General features: G+C 55.5%; 1 protein-coding gene across 4 annotated transcripts in view; it reads left to right on the top strand.

The window, feature by feature from the left end:
• Nucleotides 1-17018, top strand: part of COLQ (collagen like tail subunit of asymmetric acetylcholinesterase) — a 66069-nt gene extending 49051 nt beyond the window's left edge. For all 4 annotated transcript variants that reach the window (XM_006061498.4, XM_006061497.4, XM_025294133.2 and 1 more), the window contains exons 12-17: nucleotides 2801-2906; nucleotides 10283-10422; nucleotides 11406-11525; nucleotides 11846-11966; nucleotides 13696-13798; nucleotides 15614-17018. In XM_006061498.4, coding sequence (XP_006061560.2) covers nucleotides 2801-2906; nucleotides 10283-10422; nucleotides 11406-11525; nucleotides 11846-11966; nucleotides 13696-13798; nucleotides 15614-15683 — 660 coding nt within the window. In that variant the 3' untranslated portion in view covers nucleotides 15684-17018. The remainder of the gene's footprint in view (nucleotides 1-2800; nucleotides 2907-10282; nucleotides 10423-11405; nucleotides 11526-11845; nucleotides 11967-13695; nucleotides 13799-15613) is intronic.
• The last annotated feature ends 1782 nt before the right edge of the window (nucleotides 17019-18800 follow it).

The following is an 18800-nucleotide window of genomic DNA, read 5'->3' as shown; positions in this document are numbered from 1 at the left end:
TAAAAATAAAGCATTTTCTCCCCTATGGCCATGTTCCATCCAGAATGTGCTATGCTTGGGATCCGAGAAGCCGCTTGGCTTCCGTCGTCTGCGTCTTTCCTTGGACAGTGTTTGTCTGGTCCTGGTCAGGGCGGAAGCCAAGAAGTCTATTTCTTGACCCTGTTGAGAATGATTGTGTTGGAGCCATCTTAAAGACGACACCAGAACCACATCTGGGAGCTCAGTTAGGAATATGGACTCATCTTCCTTCAAGACTTTATAGACACCTGAGTGCTGCTTCGACCCCAGCCTGCCTGGTTAGCCTTGGGGGATGGATGTGATGGTGTCTTTTTGTCATGAATTATTTGCCTAATAGAGTCTTATACACAGGGTGTTTGTTGAGCCGTGGTGCTAAGGGTCTCTGGAGGTTAAACAACCCAGATCCCTGAATCAGAAATCCAGAAGCGGCTCCAGGAGTACGAAATTCAGATCCAGAAGGACTGAAGAGCCCACCAACCCAACTCCCTTGCATGTAGTCACCCGGAAACCAGGGGCCAGGGCAGCGGCATGACCACCTGGGACCCCCCAGCCAAGCCAGCTCCCAGCAGGGACAGAAGCTGGAGACCTGAGACCAGTGTCCCCATGCCGCACCTTCCCCTCAGCCTCCTGCTTCCAAGCTGACCTTGGGCAGGCCCAGGAAAACCACACGAGTGTATCATACACGTCTTCCGTCCCAGGAACACAGCGGCCTCCTGGATGGGAATCCCCAGACTTTGTGCAACAACAGAACGAGGAGCGTTTTCCTGGAAAGCACTGCTCAGTGTGTCCTGCTCACAGAGGCGAGGCTGATGCAAGCAGATGACCGATAAGCAGAACATTCTGTTACCACTGAGGCCAGGACGAGGAGCGTTTCCAGCTTCTTCGAGCTGTGTCACTTCCTGTGCTCAGAGCCAGCCGATGTGGCTGTTAGATAAGTGAGACTTCCCTGCGGCTATATTAAGACGGTATGACTTCCTGTGTCATCTGCAAGGGGAACCCGTCTTAGTGGCCTTGCAGATTGCTAAGGCTCAGGCAAGGCTTAAGACTCCCTCCCTTAGGATGGAGTTGGAGACAAACTCGGACCTCGCCATCCCACACGAAGGATTTGAGAACTCCTTGCACACTGCCGAGAGGGCCCCCAGGGCCACGTGGGCAAGGTGGCAGGTCACACGTCACATGGTGGTTGAAAGGCGTGCTCGGCTGGCCTGCCCCCCAGACTTGGGAAGATTTACATTTCAGCAGGTGGGCGAGGCAATCCTGGCACACCTGTGTGAAGGTGGCCCGTCCAAAGCTGTCCGGCTCCAGCCAGCGTCATGGTCGGGGCCCAGGCAGGGACAGTCAGCCAATGGCTCGGGGGAAGCTCTGCAGGTGTGCCAGTCTTGGTTTCTGGGGTCTTTCCTAAGGACAGCCCCGGGGGAGATGTGTGCTCTTAACCCTCCAAGAGCAGACAGCAAAGAGGGCATCCCATGTGGAAAGATACAGGTACACGTCTCTTTATGAGTCAGGACTCTTCTGACTGTGGGGCAAAGACGAAACCAAGCCAGCTGCTATGATAATCAGCTTGGCGCATGGAGCCCTTGGTTCTGTGCAAACCACGTTTTCACCTCTGAGATCTTTGCTGGCCTCGTGACAAGTCTATGCAGGTGTATATTGACTGGCCGCCTTTCACAGACGAGAAAACTCGGGCTCAGAGCGATGCCCTGAGTTACCCAGGGTCTCATGGGCCAGACGCAAGCCAGATTTCCCGACCTAGAGCTGACAAACCACGTCCACTCTGTGTGTTCAGCTTCTCCTCCTCCCCCGCTTGATCTGAGCAAGACAGATTCCGGCCTGCGGGGAGCTTCTGTCTCCTGGAGGGACATGGATGAAACGACCACAGACCAACTGTAGCTCTGATCGGGGGTGAAGGCTGTGAAGGCAGAGGGCCTGTGCCGGGGAGAACTGACTGGGCCAGGAGAGGCCAGGGAAGGCTTTGCCTCGGTGGTGTTTTCTCTGGGAGTGGAAGGATGGGAGGGAGTTATCTAGGCAGAAGGGAGGGGAGAGCGGTTTGGGGCAGAGAGAAGAGTCTTGAGAAGCAAAATAAAAGGCGTGTGCTCTTGAAGAGCGACAACGTCAAAAGGCTGGGACGAGCCTGGAAAGTCCAGCTGTGCATGGCTCTGGAGGCTGAGGAAGGGGCTGTGTCTTTATCCTGAAAGCACAAGGGGCCACACGGTGGGAAGAGCTCTCGTGCTAAAACAGAAATGGCCTGATGAGTGGTGGAAGGAGCACCTTCCAGAGAGGGGGCGGGTTGGGTCATTCCCACTTGCAGTTCCATGCCATGTGTGATGCCTGTAGAAAGCAAATTTAGGGTTACCAGGGGGAGATGGATGGGAAAGGGGCAGATTAACACATCCACACTATTATACATAAACTAGATAAGCAACAGGGATGTACTGTATGGCACAGGGAATTCTACTCAATATTCTATGATGGCCTATAATGGAATATAATCTTTTTTTAAAAAAACCCATTGAATCACTATGATGTACCATGGAAACGAACACAGTATTGTGAATCAACCATACCTCAATATAAAAAAAATTGGGTATCTATAAACTTGCATCCAGCACTGTCTCAAATGTTGCTTGCCCTGAGCTTTTTATGAGCTTGGTGACCTCTGGAAGTGCATTCCTCCTCCAGCACTTGCTCCAAAGTACAAGCTGGTTGCCAATGGAGAGCTGACTGGGGAAGAAAGTCTGCAATGTCCTGCTCTTATAACGGGCTCTGCCTTTTTCTCCATCAGGGGCAGAAAGGAGATAGCGGCATGACAGGCCCCCCGGGCAAACCCGGGCCTTCTGGTCCACCTGGCCGTCCGGGTCTCCCAGGCCCCCCAGGTCCCCCCTCCGCAGGTAAGAACGTCACTGCTTCACCTGGTCCACAGTGTCGCCCTCCAGCCAGCCTCCCAGAGGGAGTCCAGCAGAGGCCGGACTTGAAATGCCTGCAGCAATTCGATACACTTCTAATTTATCCACCATTTGGTTAATTCGAGTTTTACACAAGGGAGATAAACATTATTATGGTTTTGATTTAGCATTTTGGATAACAAATAGAGGAGAGAAAAAGAAAAAAAAATCACATTGGTGATGTCATTTATACGCGAAGTGAAAAATAACCAGCTAGTACTCCAACAGCGAACACCTCTTTATAGAAAAACATTTCATGGCTCCAAGCAGCTCGGAGTAAAGATGACACTGCACATTTTTCTATCTTACACAGCATTATGACAGAGTCCTTGCAGATTTGCATTGAATATGGAAAGAAATTATTACAAAGACATGAAAGTCTCCCTTGAAGAGGCCATAGGTACACGGCTACCTTGCTTTACTTTGTTTGATTTGAGGTGCTAAGCCTTTTATTTGGTTTGTACACAGCACATCCTCTGTGTTAACATAGCATCTCTAGGTGCTGTGTTTATGTAGATGAATACTGTTTATTGACTATGCAAGATCCATTGTTTTCAGTTATCCAAAAGGAACCAAAATTTTTATTCTAATTCTTTTCTTAAGAAAATGAAGGCATTTAAAAATTCCAAAGTGCGCTTTTCCCCACTGTGTTTATGGGAAAATATTTACAACCACACCGTGGGATGGTCAAGAAATGTCATTCTGATAGATCCTTGAAACCAAATGAAAACTGGCCCTGAGACGGCAACCAGCTAGGATGCTGGGAAAATTCAATCTTGCACGTTAATGGGGTTCCCTCCACTTCTTCAACTGTCACAGAACAGTGGGGCAGAGATCCTGGGGGGTTAGGGTGAAAGGATATCACGGGAGGTCCCTCTGGCCCTTGACCGGCCCCATTCACCTCTGAAACCAGTTGCCTGAGGCCACGTGGTCAGAGGGGTGACCACTATCTTCATACCAGGCGTCGGTGTCAGATCATCCCCAAACCTGGGAATCCTGGTCTTCAAAGGTCAGCTTTCCCAGGAGCACCCCACAGCCATTCCTCCTGAGATTAGAGTCTCCTTATCTCCAGGCTTTGGGGTCCCTGTCCTCCCACATCTGGGGTGATCTCTCCTCTTCTGACGTCCAGCCCCTCCCTCCTCTTGGTCCTCATACAGCGCTGCCCTCTTTTGAGAACAGAAGGCAAACGTCTTTTAATATGACCTGTTTCTCAGCAAGGGCAAGAAAGCACAGTCTTGCTGCCCCCTTGAAATTGGGAAGGAAAAAATAACGGAAGGACAAGCATCAGTCACTACGACATCCTGCTGTACCCATTTCTGTCTGTTAGGGAATCTGGCCGAGCAGTAGCTCGGCCCGTGTCCCTGCCCAGACTGTCTCCCTGAGACGACTGGATGATCCGGATGAAAGTTCTTCCCGTCAGTCCTCTCCCTCCTCAGTTCTGAGGCAGGACGCTTCCCTCGAGCCCACGACCCTGGGCTGCCAACCCCAGAGACTGACAGCACTGTCTGAAGCCCGGGTTTTGCCTTTGGAAGGGATGCTTTCGGCCCCTGGGGTATTTCACTTCAGTTCAGTTCAGTCACTCAGTCGTGTCCAGCTCTTTGCGACCCCATGAACCGCAGCACGCCAGGCCTCCCTGTCCATCACCAACTCCAGGAGTTCACTCAGACTCATGTCCATTGAGTCAGTGATGCCATCCAACCATCTCATCCTCTGTCATCCCCTTCTCCTCCCACCTTCAATCTTTCCCAGCATCGGGGTCTTTTTCACTGAGTCAGTTCTTTACATCAGGTGGCCAAATTATTGGAGTTTGAGCTTCAGCATCAGTCCTTCCAATGAATATTTAGGGTTGATTTCCTTTAGAATGGACTGGTTGGATCTCCTTGCAGTCCAGCGGACTCTCAAGAGTCTTCTCCAACACCACAGTTCAAAAGCATCAATTCTTTGGCACTCAGCTTTCTTTAGAGTACAACTCTCACATCCATACATGACCACTGGAAAAACCATAGCTTTGACTAGATGGACCTCTGTTGGCAAAGTAATGTCTCTGCTTTTTAATATGTTATCTAGGTTGGTCATAACTTTCCTTCCAAGGAGCAAGTGTCTTTAGTTTCATGGCTGCAGTCACCATCTGCAGTGATTTTTGAGCCCAGAAAAATAAAGTCTGACACTGTTTCCCTATCTATTTGCCATGAAGTAATGGGATCAGATGCCATGATCTTAGTTTTCTGAATGTTGAGCTTTAAGCCAACCTTTTCACTCTCCTCTTTCACTTTTATCAAGAGGCTCTTTAGTTCTTCACTTTCTGCCATAAGGTTGCTGTCATCTGCATATCTGCAGATATTGATTATTGATATTTATATATCAATATCAATTGGTTATTGATATTTCTCCCGGCAATCTTGATTCCAGCTTGTGCTTCTTCCAGCCCAGCGTTTCTCATGATGTACTCTGCATATAAGTTAAGCAGGGTGACAATATACAGCCTTGACGTACTCCTTTTCCTATTTGGAACCAGTCTGTTGTTCCATGTCCAGTTCTGTTGCTTCCTGACCTGCATACAGGTTTCTCAAGAGGCAGGTCAGGTGGTCTGGTATTACCATCTCTTTAAGAATTTTCCACAGTTTGTTATGGTCCACACAGTCAAAAGCTTTGGCATAGTCAATGAAGCAGAAGTAGATACTTTTCTGGAAGTCTCTTGCTTTTTCCATGACCCAGCAGATGTTGGCAATTTGATCTCTGGTTGCTCTGCCTTTTCTAAAACCAGCTTGAACATCTGGAAGTTCACGATTCACATACTGTTGAAGCCTGGCTTGGAGAATTTTGAGCATTACTTTACTAGCGTGTGAGATGAGTGCAATTGTGTGGTAGTTTGAACATTCTTTGGCATTGCCTTTGGGATTGGAATGAAAACTGACCTTTTCCAGTCCTGTGGCCACTGCTGAGTTTTCCCAATTTGCTGGCATACTGAGTGCAGCACTTTCACAGAATCATCTTTTAGGATTTGAAATAGCTCAGCTGAAATTCCATCACCTCCACTAGCTTTGTTCGTAGTGATGCTTCCTAAGGCCCACTTGACCTCACATTCCAGGATGTCTGGCTCTAGGTGAGGGATCAGACCATTTTGGTTATCTGGGTCATGAAGATCTTTTTTGTATAGTTCTTCTGTGTATTCTTGCCACCTCTTCATCCTGGGGTATTTAAGGGCTCACAAAACTGAGGAATAGCCAGGGGGCCTGTGGTCGGGTGGCATCCCCCATAAACAAAGACCTCAGTGGTCTCACGGTGTATCCGACTTGAATCCCGGCTCCCCCGTCAAGCCTGGGGTGGGGTGGGAAGGACAGGGCTTGGAGAGCCTCAGCTGCTCCCTTGGCGGCCGGCTGGATTGTCTTGTCAGCCTCTGGTGGACTGCAGCCCCTCCCTGTCGCAGGGCCAGTGTAGCCCTGTATTCTCTCCTTGGCTCTCCAGCACCTTCTCTTTCAGCCTGCTATGCCATCACCCTGTTCCCTGCCCACTCCTCTACACCATCCTCTGTCCTCCAGAGGATCCTGCTCCTGCTTGAGTGGGGGCATATTCCTACAGTCCCTCTGGGCGCACCTAACCTGAAACAGCGTTCCTGTCAGCCCCCAGGTCCACCCCACCACCTCCTCCCCCTCCTTCCAAGCTCTCTCTTCTGCACCCTCCCTGGTCCCTGATGGGCCATCTCCTTCCCTCGGGCCGCAGTCCCTGCTGCAACTGCGCCGGCCCCTCGCTGGTGACTGCTTCCTGCAGGTGTGTCTCCTCGTCCTCCTGGTGGCAGGTCCTCGAGGCAGGGTCCTGGCTGAGTCAGCTTTGCACCCCCATTTGCACCCGCCTGTCGGTGCTCACACACCTGGGCTCCTTTAGCTGTCAGGCTGGCCCCCTGGATCATTGCACAGCAGCCAAGCAGGATGCAGGCAGGCTGTTTGACTGATTCCCTTCCCTGTGCCTTCCTTTGGGTCACGTCCCCTCTGTGGAACCTCCCAGAGTGAGAGGACTGAAGAAAATGGGGCAAGAATCCTGCTCTTTGGAAACGTGTCTTTTAGGGGGGGGTGGGGGGTGGGGACAGCAGGAGAGGGAGGCGTTTAGAAGAGACCTTCCCTGTGAACGGGACCAGTTGGATCATCATCAGGAGTTGGGACAGGCCTCCAAACTGATTTCTGAGACTACCTTTGAGAGCCTGGTAAAGTTCCACTCTCGGGGAAAAAAAACATGTGTCTACCTACACCCAGAGCTCCAGACGCCTTGTCCCAAATCCATCTTGGGATATTCTTGGGCTCTGTGGGCCCCGGGTTAACCTCCCCTGGTCTGATCCCACCCTCCCTTTGTAGATGAGAACTTCACGCCTCAGAGATCCCCCAAGGTCACTGGGCGAACTGGTGGCCACTCCTGGTCCGAAGTCCGCCTGTGACTCCTGGTCTCGAGACCTTCCCGCACAGCCATGCAGCCTCTGCAGGGACAGAGCGGGGTGGAGGTGATGGGATGGCCCGGGACTCCTCTGCCTTCTCCTAGATTCTCCTCCGGGACTTGCTCCCACCACAGCAGCAGCCGGTGGGGATGGGAGGCCCCTTAGGCAGAGAGGCAGAGCTGGTCCTCTGGCTGCCAGGAGACGGAGAGGCTGAGGCTGGGGAGTTCAGGCGGCTGTGCCCTTTGGGGCAGCCTGGCAGGAATCGGGCAGATGTAACGGATGCCCTGGGACAGCTGGGAGGAAGCGGCAGGGGGAGGGGGCAGGAAGCAGGCTCTCCACCACATCCTGTTGACCTGTCTCGAGGCCACCTCTGTTGCTGGTGCCCAGTGCCGGGGGGGAGGGGGGCAGGACAGTGCTGGGGAGCGGGAGGAGGCGGGAGCTTGTCACGACCCAAGGTAACCAAGAAAGAGGGGCTGGGGGCCGGAGGAGGGAACAGCAGCAAAGGCCTTGAAGATGTAATTTGCAATAAACAAATTACAAATTTGGCAGAGTCCTTCCTGCACCCAGACAGGGCATAAGTGAATCAATGTGGTACCTGGGAATTGCCAGCTTCCTGCACGCATCAGTAATTCTTGGATGTATGTCTTTTGAACAGCCTAGGGTTAAGTGGACATGAATTCAAATCCCACCCTGGATTAATGGGACAGACTCCACAGTTCTGGAGGAAAAGTTGGGATCGCACAGGCAGCTGGAAGGTGGCCCCCATAACACTCTCCCATCCTTGGTTACAGGGCACTCCCATCTCAGTTGCCCCAGGTGCAAACTCCCCAGAACGTTCCTGAGCTGGTGGAGTCTCTCTCCGAACATGAGACTGGCATTCCTCCCAGACTGTGTCTGATTTCTTGTTAGGATGAATGACCATAACTTGGTGTAAGATGCTGGCGGGCCTCCTTTCCCTGAAGGCTGACAGCATTCTGACCCGTCCGCCGGCTCAGGAAGTCTCAGGGTATGGGCGGCCCGCGGGGGTCTCCTCCTGCTGCTGCAGCTGCCTCTGTGGGGTTCTGACCCAGACCTCTCCCCTGGGGTCATGTTCTCCGCACCCTCATGGGATCTGCAGACTGTGCCCCAGTTGCTGACTGCCCTGGGCACAGCTGTCCAGCCTGAAACCAACAGCTGGCTCGTCTCCAAGCCCCTGCTTAATTTCCCAGAAGGAGGGGTATCTACTTATTTCTGTTTTCAATGCCCATCTTTTCCTGTTGGATGGCCCTGGCTCTAGCATTTTTCTGCCAACTAGAGTGGGACCTCTAGTCTTTTCCGAAGAGCTTAGTTCACCTGGGTTCGTTCATCTGAAACATCAAACATGCACTGTGTCCCCTGCTGGGTGCCACGCCCTGGTGAGTGAAAACAGGCGTCCACCTGCCCTTGTGGAGGTGAGTGTCCCCTCCTCCAGGAGACACACACTGCTGGCCTGGCGATCTCACGGGGAACAGAATCACAGAGACACATAAGACAGGGCGTGGGGAACCACAGAACTGTCCTCAGTGTGAGCAGGACAGCTCAGGAAGGCTTCCTGAACCCGGATCAGAAGAGAGTGAGGAGGTGCCTGGTGAGGGGTGGATGGAGCGGGGATGGAGGCTGGAGAGGAGGACAGTCTGGAGGGGGTTTGTGTGAAGACCATGTCCCAAGCCCGGCGGCGCGAAGCCTCGGGGCTCACGGAATCACTGCAAGAGCTTTGAAAAGCGCAGCTGCCTGAGTTCCCTTCTCAGCAGTCCTGATGGAATTGGTCTGGACTGTGGTCTGGGCATTCAGGGCCTTTACAAGTCAAGGTGAGAATTACCAACCCTAGCAGGTCTCCCACCTTGCAGGGAATAAATTTCCCCATCGTATCTTTTTCAGATACTCTTCTCAGAATCAGGGAAGAAAAAAATAGGCTGAGCATTTTCAAACATCCCATTTTCTTCTAGAAGAAATCAAAGAAACCCACATTCAGAGTTTCCTTTGTAAAGTTCCTATATATAATAACAAAATAAAATAATTAGAAAAAAATGAAAGTTATCAGCCAGTAACATGCTCATCAGTAAGAAGTTCTTAGGTGGTGCTAGTGGTAAAGAACCCGCAGGTCAAAGCAGGAGACATAAGAGACGCAGGTTCCACCCGTGCGTGGGGAAAGTCCCCTGGAGGAGGACCTGGCAACCCACTTCAGTAATCTTACCTGGAGAATCTCATGGACAGAGCAGCCTGGTGGGCTACGGTCCAAAGGGTCGCAAAGAGTTGGACACGACTGAAGAGACTTAGCACACAAACATAAAGAATTGTTTTCCTCCTACAGCAAAGAAGTCCAGGGGCAGACAGTGGCTGGCTTTGGTTCAGTGTCTAGGTGTCACTCTCAGGGCCCCAGGTCCCACAAGGCCCTTGCCGTCCCTGTATGCTGGCTTATTTTACTTCAGGGTTGCAGCATAGCTGCCACAGCACCGGCCATCTTGTCTGTCTTCCAGGCCAGAAGAAGGAGGAAGCTATGTCCCCATCCAGCCCTGCTTCTCCCGTATCAGGATAGACTTTCCCAGAAGCTCACCCTTCTCCCACCACAGACCTTGCATTGGCCATCACTGTGGCACATGGTCACCTCCAGGGGCAAGGGGGTCTGGGGAGTAGAATGTCTAGTCTCCAAACTGTAGAGAGAGAGAAGGGAGGAGGAGGGTTGGCAAAGGTGCTGCCACACTCAGCATGTTTAGGGGACCCACAGCTTGGACCAGAAGCACCTCTCTGGACCTCTCCTCTAGGCCTCTCTGAAACACTGTGGACCTGAGGCTTCTTTCTGTCGTGAAACTTGCTGACGCCTCCCTGGGCTGTTTGGTTCTCTTTTCCTTTGCTCTGGTAACAGCGGTTTGTTGCTTTCTAGGACAACTTGTAATGGGACCCAAGGGGGAAAGAGGATTTCCTGGGCCCCCAGGAAGATGTCTTTGTGGACCCCCCATGAATGTGAATAACCCTTCCTATGGGGAGTCTGTGTACGGGCCCAGCTCCCCACGAGTTCCTGTGGTAAGGCTCTTCTGGGAGGAATCTGGGGTGGTCCCCCCTCACGACATGATTGATGACCCCCTGGGGTTTGTAAAAACCTTTTAGTAAAATTTATTTCCCCGTTACCCTGGGCACAAACTTGTTATGGCAAACTGGAAAATAAGGGGAAAATCCAAAGAAGAAAACCAAGATAACGTTGTGGGTCCACTGTGGAGCATTTTCTGCATCTTTTTTTTTCTTTGGCCATGCCATTCGGCTTGCAGGATTTTAGTTCCCTGACCAGGGATTGAACCTGGACTCTGACGGTGAAAGCACTGAGTCCTAACCACTAGACTGTCTTTTTTAAAGAAAAACATTATGGAACATTGCAAGTAAGTACAAAAGCAGAAACAGATAGTTTAAGGAACCCGCACGTCCTCTTTACCCAAGTTCAACAATGATCAAGTCCCAGCTCATCTCCTTTCTTCTTTACACTTGATGTATGACAGCCCACCCTCCTTTGGATTACTTTGAAGTAAACCCTGGACATAAATTCATCGTTCAAATGGATACATAATAATCCATGCATCACGTGGCTGTGCTATGATTTATTTAACCAGAGCCCTATTTTCAGAAACCGATCAAGTGCTCCAAGCTTTTCCCTCATATAATAGCATTGTCATAAATGTCTTTGAGTGTAAGAATTTTAAGAATCATTTCCAGATGTTGAAATACTTGATTAGATGACATCACCTTTTTATTGAAGTCTTTGTAACACTTTGAAGATTTAAAAATCTTAAACCTTGGTGAATATTTTTATTCCTAACTCAAACATTCTGAACCGGGTTAGGAGGATGTGGGAATCGTTAGCCCTCACTTCAGGAGGCACGCAAGAGTGCAAATGCCAACCCTCTTCCCACTGACCACCGGCCCCCCACAAGGCTTGTTTTTCCTCCTCTGGCTCTTTAAGCCCTGCTCCCCGGGGAAGTGTTTTCTGGGACCCTCACCAGTGTGTTCTCCGGCAGATCTTTGTGGTCAACAACCAGGAGGAACTGGAGAGGCTGAACACCCAGAACGCGATCGCCTTCCGCAGAGACCAGAGGTCCCTGTACTTCAAGGACAGCTTTGGCTGGCTCCCCGTCCAGGTACCCAAGGTGGCGCTCCACAGAGGGACTCATCTTCGAAGGAAGGGGAGGCTGGGCGCAGAGCTTTCTGTGGAGGCTTGAGCGCCCCCCTCACCCGGCCTCTGAGAGCTCCCTGGGCCCAGGGCCACCGCCTGCAGCCTCCACTCTGAGTCCAGGCTCCAGACGGGGCTCCCCGCGGCCCAGCCTCCCCGCCAAGCACAGAGCTCTGGCCCTGGGACAGGAGCCCCCACCGCCCTGTGCCCACCCAGAGCCTCTGTCCCCGGTGCCCTGGGATACCTGGCACACTGTCCTTGGTAACTTCACTGTGTTTCTCTGGCCAGCTGACACCTGTCCACCCCCGGGACTACCCTGGAGACCACCGCGGCTCCTGCGGGGACGGGGTCCTGCAGCCAGGGGAGGAGTGTGACGACGGGAACGCAGACGCAGGCGACGACTGCATCCGTGAGTGGGGCCCGGCCCCGGGGGAACCAGCACACACCACCGCGGGGCTGCCATCAGGCCAGGCCCTGGACACCAGCCACGCGTTTTGGATGGTTCTAGAGCCAGCAACGGCAACCCACTCCAGAACTCTTGCCTGGAAAATCCCATGGACGGAGGAGCCTGGTAGGCTACAGTCCATGGGGTCGCTAAGAGTCAGACACGACTGAGCGACTTCATTTTCACTTTTCACTTTCATGCACTGGAGAAGGAAGTGGCAACCCACTCCAGTGTTCTTGCCTGGAGCATCCCAGGGACGGGGGAGCCTGGTGGGCTGCCGTCTCTGGGGTCGCACAGAGGCGGACACGACTGAGGCGACAGCAGCGGCAGAGCCAGCACTGGGCAGGCAGAAGGGATGACCGTCCTCGCTCAGGCCAGACGTGAGCCCTCCCAACCAGCCGAGGATGGTGATGGAGCTGCTGTCAAGGGTTTGGACCCCACAGAAGCCCCGGGGCCCTCCCCTTTTTCCTGAATCCTACTTCTTGGCAAAACCCACAGTCTCATCGAGAGACAAAGGTGGTGCAGGAGGTCTGAGAGGCAGATGGGAGAAGCCGAGACTCTGAATTGGGCTCCCTCTCAGCAGACGGAGTCCTCGGAGCCGACCGCTAGGGAACTGGGCGGCCGAGCGGCCCTCAGGCTCACGGACGTGACCAGGACAGGCAGGCGGCCTAGCACCGGAGCGTCCCTGGTCCCTCTTCTTTTAAAACTCAAGGGACGAAAGCAGGAGGTGAGGTGGAAAGCATAAGCTTCAGAGTCAAGGTAGAGTTCGGAGGCAGCTCTGAAAGCCACCGAGTCACCCCGTCTCCACCGAGTCACCCCATCTCAGAGGGGCAGCTACGTGGCGAGTGGGGTGACCCAGGGCTTCCCTGAAAACTAGGTGTGACAGGCATGGATGGCTGAAGCCTTGAGATCCTGTGAGCCGACGTCACAGGGACGGTCTGGGGCCGTAGGGGCCTCATGCCCCTTCCCTGCATGGCTTCTCCCTGTGGTGAGGAGCCGGGCTCCGGTCCAGGGCCGGGAACACGTAGGTGCCCAGCGCGGGTCCCTCGCCAGCCAGGAGCTCGGCGGGAGGAGTGGGGCAGTAGGGCAGGGGGGTAAAGCAGCTGCTTCTCCTGGAAGCTGCTCTTCCCCTGACGGTTCCGGGCCGCGATTCCTAGCAGGCCGGCTCTGCCCGCAGGCCCCCGGCCCCTCGTGCAGGTGACACAGCAGGAAGGACCGCCTAAGGGTCTCAAGCCCCTGTTGGCTCAGACACCCCTGTAAAGACGAGGGTTCAAACTCCCGGCGCCTCCCCTCGGGCGAGAACAGAGCTGGTGGAAGACACGGTCTGGCTTCCGGGGGACGCAGGGTCACCTGGAGGCTCCCTCCACCACCACCCCCACCCCCGCCCCCGAGGCCATCACTGAGCCCGGGGCCCGCGGTCTCCCGACCCTTGCCGTGTGGGAACCAGCAGTGGTCCCGCGACGGGGGACAGCGTCCAGGCCCCAGGCTGGGACAAGGACACGGAGGCTGGGGTGGGCTATCGGCTGACGCGCAGCGGCCTGGACCAGGGCCAGTGCCCCCCTTCCGTAGGACTGGGGTCTGGACCCCTGTGGAAGGCCGCGCGAGAGAGGAAAGCCCTTGCGGCCACGTGGTCCTGCCGGGCCGTCCCCTCCCCGGCCCCTCAGGGCTGTGTCCCCCTTGTGTCCCCCCCCAGGCTGCCGCCGGGCCTACTGCGGAGACGGCCACCGGCACCGGGGCGTGGAGGACTGCGACGGCGTTGACTTCGGCCACCTGACCTGCGAGACCTATCTCCCCGGGTAGGGACCGCCTCGTGGGCTTGACCGCTCCCGCCCGGGCTCCCCTCTTTCCTTCACAAATACCTTCCTGAGCATCTGTGTGCCCGGGCTTTGTGGACACTGCGGAATGGTGACGCACAACACACGCAGCCCCAGCTCACGTCACGCCGCCCCGGCTCATGTCACACGCAGCCCCGGGGCACGGCTCATGTCACATAGCCCCAACTCACGTCACACAGCCCCAGCTCACGTCACACGGCCCCAACTCACGTCACGCAGCGCTGGCTCACGTCACGCAGCTCCTGCTCACGTTCAGTTCAGTTCAGTCGCTCAGTCGTGTCCGACTCTTTGCAACCACATGAATCGCAGCACACCAGGCCTCCCTGTCCATCACCAACTCCCGGAGTTCACCCAAACTCATATGCATACAGTCGGTGATGCCATCCAACCATCTCATCCTCTGTCGTCCCCTTCTCCTCCTGCCCCCAATCCCTCCCAGCATCAGGGTCTTTTTCCAATGAGTCAACTCTTCACATGAGGTAGCCAAAGTATTGGAGTTTCAGCCTCAGCATCAGTCCTTCAAATGAACACCCAGGGCTGATCTCCTTTAGAATGGACTGGTTGGATCTCCTTGCAGTCCAAGGGACTCTCAAGAGTCTTCTCCAACACCACAGTTCAAAAGCATCAATTCTTCCACACTCAGCTTTCTTCACAGTCCAACTCTCACATCCATACATGAGCACTGGAAAAACCATAGCCTTGACTAGATGGACCTTTGTTGGCAAAGTAATGTCTCTGCTTTTTAATATGCTAACCCCAGCTCACATTATGCAGCCCCAACTCATGTCACAGCCGCCCCGGCTCAAGTCACGCCACCCCAACTCACAACACACGCAGCCCCAGATTACCTCATGCAGCCCCAGCTCACATCACGCTGCCCTGACTCACGACACACGCAGCCCCAGTTCAGGTCACGCAGTCCCGGCTCACGTCGGGGGGCTATGTCAGCGCAGCCGTGTGACCCAGCCCCACCTGGGTCCCGGAGTCGGGGGGCCACCACCTCTGAGACCCCTGTGGCTCGGGCTCAGCAGCTCTGTCCCCCACTTCTCCCAGGACCAGCCTGGTCTCTAGAGGAGCGGGCCCACCCTTGGAGCGAGGCCCAGGGCAGAGGGCAGGCATCTGTACCCTGAACTCTCCGGAACTGCCCGGTGGGCCAGCGGCTGCCGCGGAGGCCCCGCCAGCATTAGGACCTCACTTTGCTGACCTAGGCTCCTCCAAGAGAACCCCAGAAACACAGCATTCCTGCCAGCACCCCAGCAGTTGTTTCTGAGGCCCCCTCAGTGGGCGGCTGTGTGGCTTAGGACAAGCATGCCGGTGTCCTGGCCTCCACGAAGACATCTCTCGCGCCCAGGGGAGGTCTCTGCCCCGCGAGGTGGGGGTCTCCTGAACTCTGTTCAAGCAGAATGGCGCCCCCTGCCCCAGACCTCACTGGACCAGGGCTGAGGGGCTTCTGGGAAAGCTGGGGAGGTTGCTGCTCCCCCAGGCCCCGGCCTGCCTCTCTCGTGGGCAGCCAAAATAGACAGCTGAGAAATAGTACAGAGTGGTCTAAGGGTGGCGCTGGAGGAGGTGGCGGTTGTCTCCGAGAGGCTGCGTCCAAGCCCGTGCCCCCAGACCCCTCTGCTTTGCTCAAGGGAGAAAGCCCCGGAGGCCTGGACCCGGCTGCCCCAGGCCCTTAGGCAGCTGGCAGGGGGAGCAGCCGTGTGCCGAGGTTGCAGCAGAGTCCCAGGACGTGGCTGCATCCCGGGCTCCTGCCCACTGCCCCGTGTCCTCCCCCAGGTCGTACGGAGACCTGCGATGCACCCCGTACTGCTTCATCGACTCCACGCCCTGCCGCTACTTCACCTGAGGACCCCATGGAGGAGGCGGCGGCCTGCAGCGCCGCCAGCAGCTTTTCCGCCCTCGGCAGACAGACTGACCTCGCCCCGTCCTGGTCCAGTGTCCACCGCCTCCGTGCCACAGAAACAAGGACAAACTCTCGCTGCTAAAACAAGCTTGTAACGCAGGCCGACGGGAGGAACCGAGGACCCCCGCGCCCTGTCTTCACCCGCAAGCCCCGGGCCTCCACCCCGCACCCAGCGCGACCTTGCGGCGGGGACGAATATACATGTCGGCAGGGCGCTTTGCCTTCCCCACGTCGCAGACTCGGCTCCGCACTGTTAGGCACACACGGACTGTTTGCTCCCATCCACGGGAGGCCTCCGGGGGGGCAGCCTCTCCGCCCCTCTGACCTCTGGAAACGCGGGCATGTCCTCGGCCGCTGGCGGGGGGCTCCCCGGGCCTGGGAACCACCGGGTAGGGAGACGGGTTCTCTGGAGGTGGCCCCAGATCTTGGCCCGCCGAGAGATCCCCGCCCCCGGAGCTGGCCACAGCCTCAAGCGGAGGCGGTTCCCCAGGCAAGCGGCCCAAATGTGAATAAGTACTGGGGCGGCGGCCCACCCCGCGCTCTGCAGCCGCGCGGACGAGCGCAGAGCATCGCCCTTTTTCTCTACGTTTCCCGAAGGGGCCGCTCTCAGAGCTTCCGGCCCGGGCGCCGTCCTGACCTCCCCTGGCTGTGCGCGCGCAGCCTCCGTCCTGTGAACGTGCCAGTGTCCATCTCTCCGTCAGGACGTGCGCCAGCAGCTGTGCCATCGGGCTTTCCCGTTCGGGCCGCGCCACCGATTGCGAGCTGTGGGCCGCGCCGGCATCTGTCCTAGGCGCCGCTCTGGGAGCCCTGGGACCTCCCTCCTGGTCTGCGTGGCGCGTGGCTTTGTCCTCGTGTGCGCGTGCCTGAGCCCCGTTTCTACAGGATCGCTAGTCCTGCGCGTCCCTGAGCTGCCTTCCACCGTCCTATCCTCTGAGTGGGGCTTAGCTGTTGTTGGGAGACAGGTCTTCCCCACTGCAAACCTCATGGACCTATTTGCTCCCAGATGGACGGCCCCTCCCACCCGTGTGTACAGACTGTTCAGCGTGCCCGCGTCCTAGGCTCTTGGCAGTTGTGCTGCTGGCCTGTCGTGGGCGGGGTGGGCCTCGGTGTGGTGTCCCCAGAGGTGGACGCGTTGGGCAGTCTGGGTCCTTCCGCCTCTATTGCAAGTCCTGGGCTGATTGATATTCCACGGCCCACATCTGTCCCATGTGAAGCCACCGCCTTCATCCCGGCATCTCCAGATGGGAAATCAAGAAATAAAAGGCCCTGTACTTCCCAGCTGTGTCTGTCTCTTCCCTGGGGGTTTGGGCTGCTGTCCTCCTAGGACTCCTGGATGGGATGAGGGCTCTGAAATAAAGTCTGTTTCCCAGACTCCACAGAGGGTTCTAGAATGGGAAGGAGTCCTGCTCCCCCAGGGACAACTAATGTCCAAGGAAGGAAACTCATGTCCCAGGGCACCAAGCCCAAACGAGCCCAGTTTGCTCAGCCAGCCCTGCCACAACCTTGTTCTACCATCTCCTGTAGGAAAGAAAGCAGGTCCAATACTGCCCTCAGAGCTGGCCAGGAGGGGCCACGTCCTGGGTCCCAGTCCTTGGGGGGCACTGTTCTGACTTTCCTCTGGCTGTGAGCTTCCCCACAAGGCTGCAGGTACCAGGACACCTCGCTCCCACCTGAGTGGTCCTGAGCCTGTTTGCAGGGCCGTGTGGCCCTCTCTGCACGCCTGTCCTCCTGAGTGTGGCTCGCACACACCTGTCAGCATGAGGGGCGTGGTGGCCAGGTTCAGGCTGTCTGCAGGGGTCATCGATGGAGCTTGGACACACAGGCGAGGTCTCCACGTGGGCACGCATCCTGGTGTGAGGCGGGCTGGGGTGGGGCTGGGGACTGCTCTCCTTGTGGGGCCGTGGGAGACTGTGAGGAATCTAAAAGTTCTAGGTCTTTATGAAGTTGTATTGTCGGGTAAGCAGAACCTACTTAATGCATAAGTTTGTCAGTCTGATCCTCATGTAGGTACTCCTGTTGTGTGGGAGTCCCCATCTACACTCCGGTCCCGGGACCCCACAGTATGAGAGGGGCGCCTGCCTCCAGCTCTGATATTTCTAGGGAAAGTTCTGAAAGGCTCAGGAGAGGACTCAAGGTCACAGGTGTTAAGACCATCCGTAGAGTCGTTCTACCCCTTCAGGGTTCTGAAATGGGAAGATGAGAGCTCGGGGAAGGTGGGCCCTGGGCCCCCATGAATGCCAGCTCCACGGTGTTAGCTTCCCCAGGGGTGGGGACCCCCGGCCGTCACAGGAACACCTCCCAGGGTCGTCTGCTGGTCATGCAAGGAGCTGAGCTGGGCCAGAGGGGCCGGGAGGGTGCTGAGCTGCGAGACCCCCACGCCTGGTTCACGCCTGGTCCGTCACTTCCCACAGCCTCAGTTTCCTCCCCCGCGAGACGCGAGACAGAGGCTGACTTTCCCTCCACCTCCAACTGCTGATTTCTGCTGGTGGACGCTGCCCTCGGGCTGTGCTGGGCCAGTCCTTAGACAGGTGATAGATTCCCTCAGCTGTCAGGCAGAGTGGCTGAGAATGGCAGGGCCTTCAGAATACAATCGACAAAGGAGGCTGTGTCAGTCCAGATGCTTTTGCTGGCAAGTAGCAGAAAATCCAACTTTGATTTAAACTGTAGGGTAGAATTTATTGGCTCGGATCACCAATGCAAGTTCTAGGAGTGGATTGGAGGTCAGGCAAGGTTCAATCAAGGCTCCTGCTCCATCTATTTGCTTGATCTATCCTCTCAGCTCTTTGCACCTCTCCTGCTCATTCGAGCCTTAGGGTGGCCACAAGCTGACCGCTCCAGCTTCAGGCTGACATCTGCACCTTGCAATGTCCACAGGAAGACAGAACGTCTATTCCAGTGGCTCTCAAGGACTTTGATTTTTTTTCCCCAGGAGTCCCCAGAAAATCTTGTCTTGAGTCTTGTTGACCTGAGTCTTATTGACACACCCATTCTTGAACCAGTTCCTATTATCAGAAAAAAAGCTGCCTGCTGATCAGATCATAGTTGGGTTCCTGAATGCAG

Source organism: Bubalus bubalis, chromosome 1 (genome assembly GCF_019923935.1).
Source record: "Bubalus bubalis isolate 160015118507 breed Murrah chromosome 1, NDDB_SH_1, whole genome shotgun sequence".
Taxonomy (NCBI): domain Eukaryota; kingdom Metazoa; phylum Chordata; class Mammalia; order Artiodactyla; family Bovidae; genus Bubalus; species Bubalus bubalis.
The sequence above is the reverse complement of the archived record's forward strand: the minus strand, read 5'-3'. Positions and strand labels throughout refer to the sequence as shown.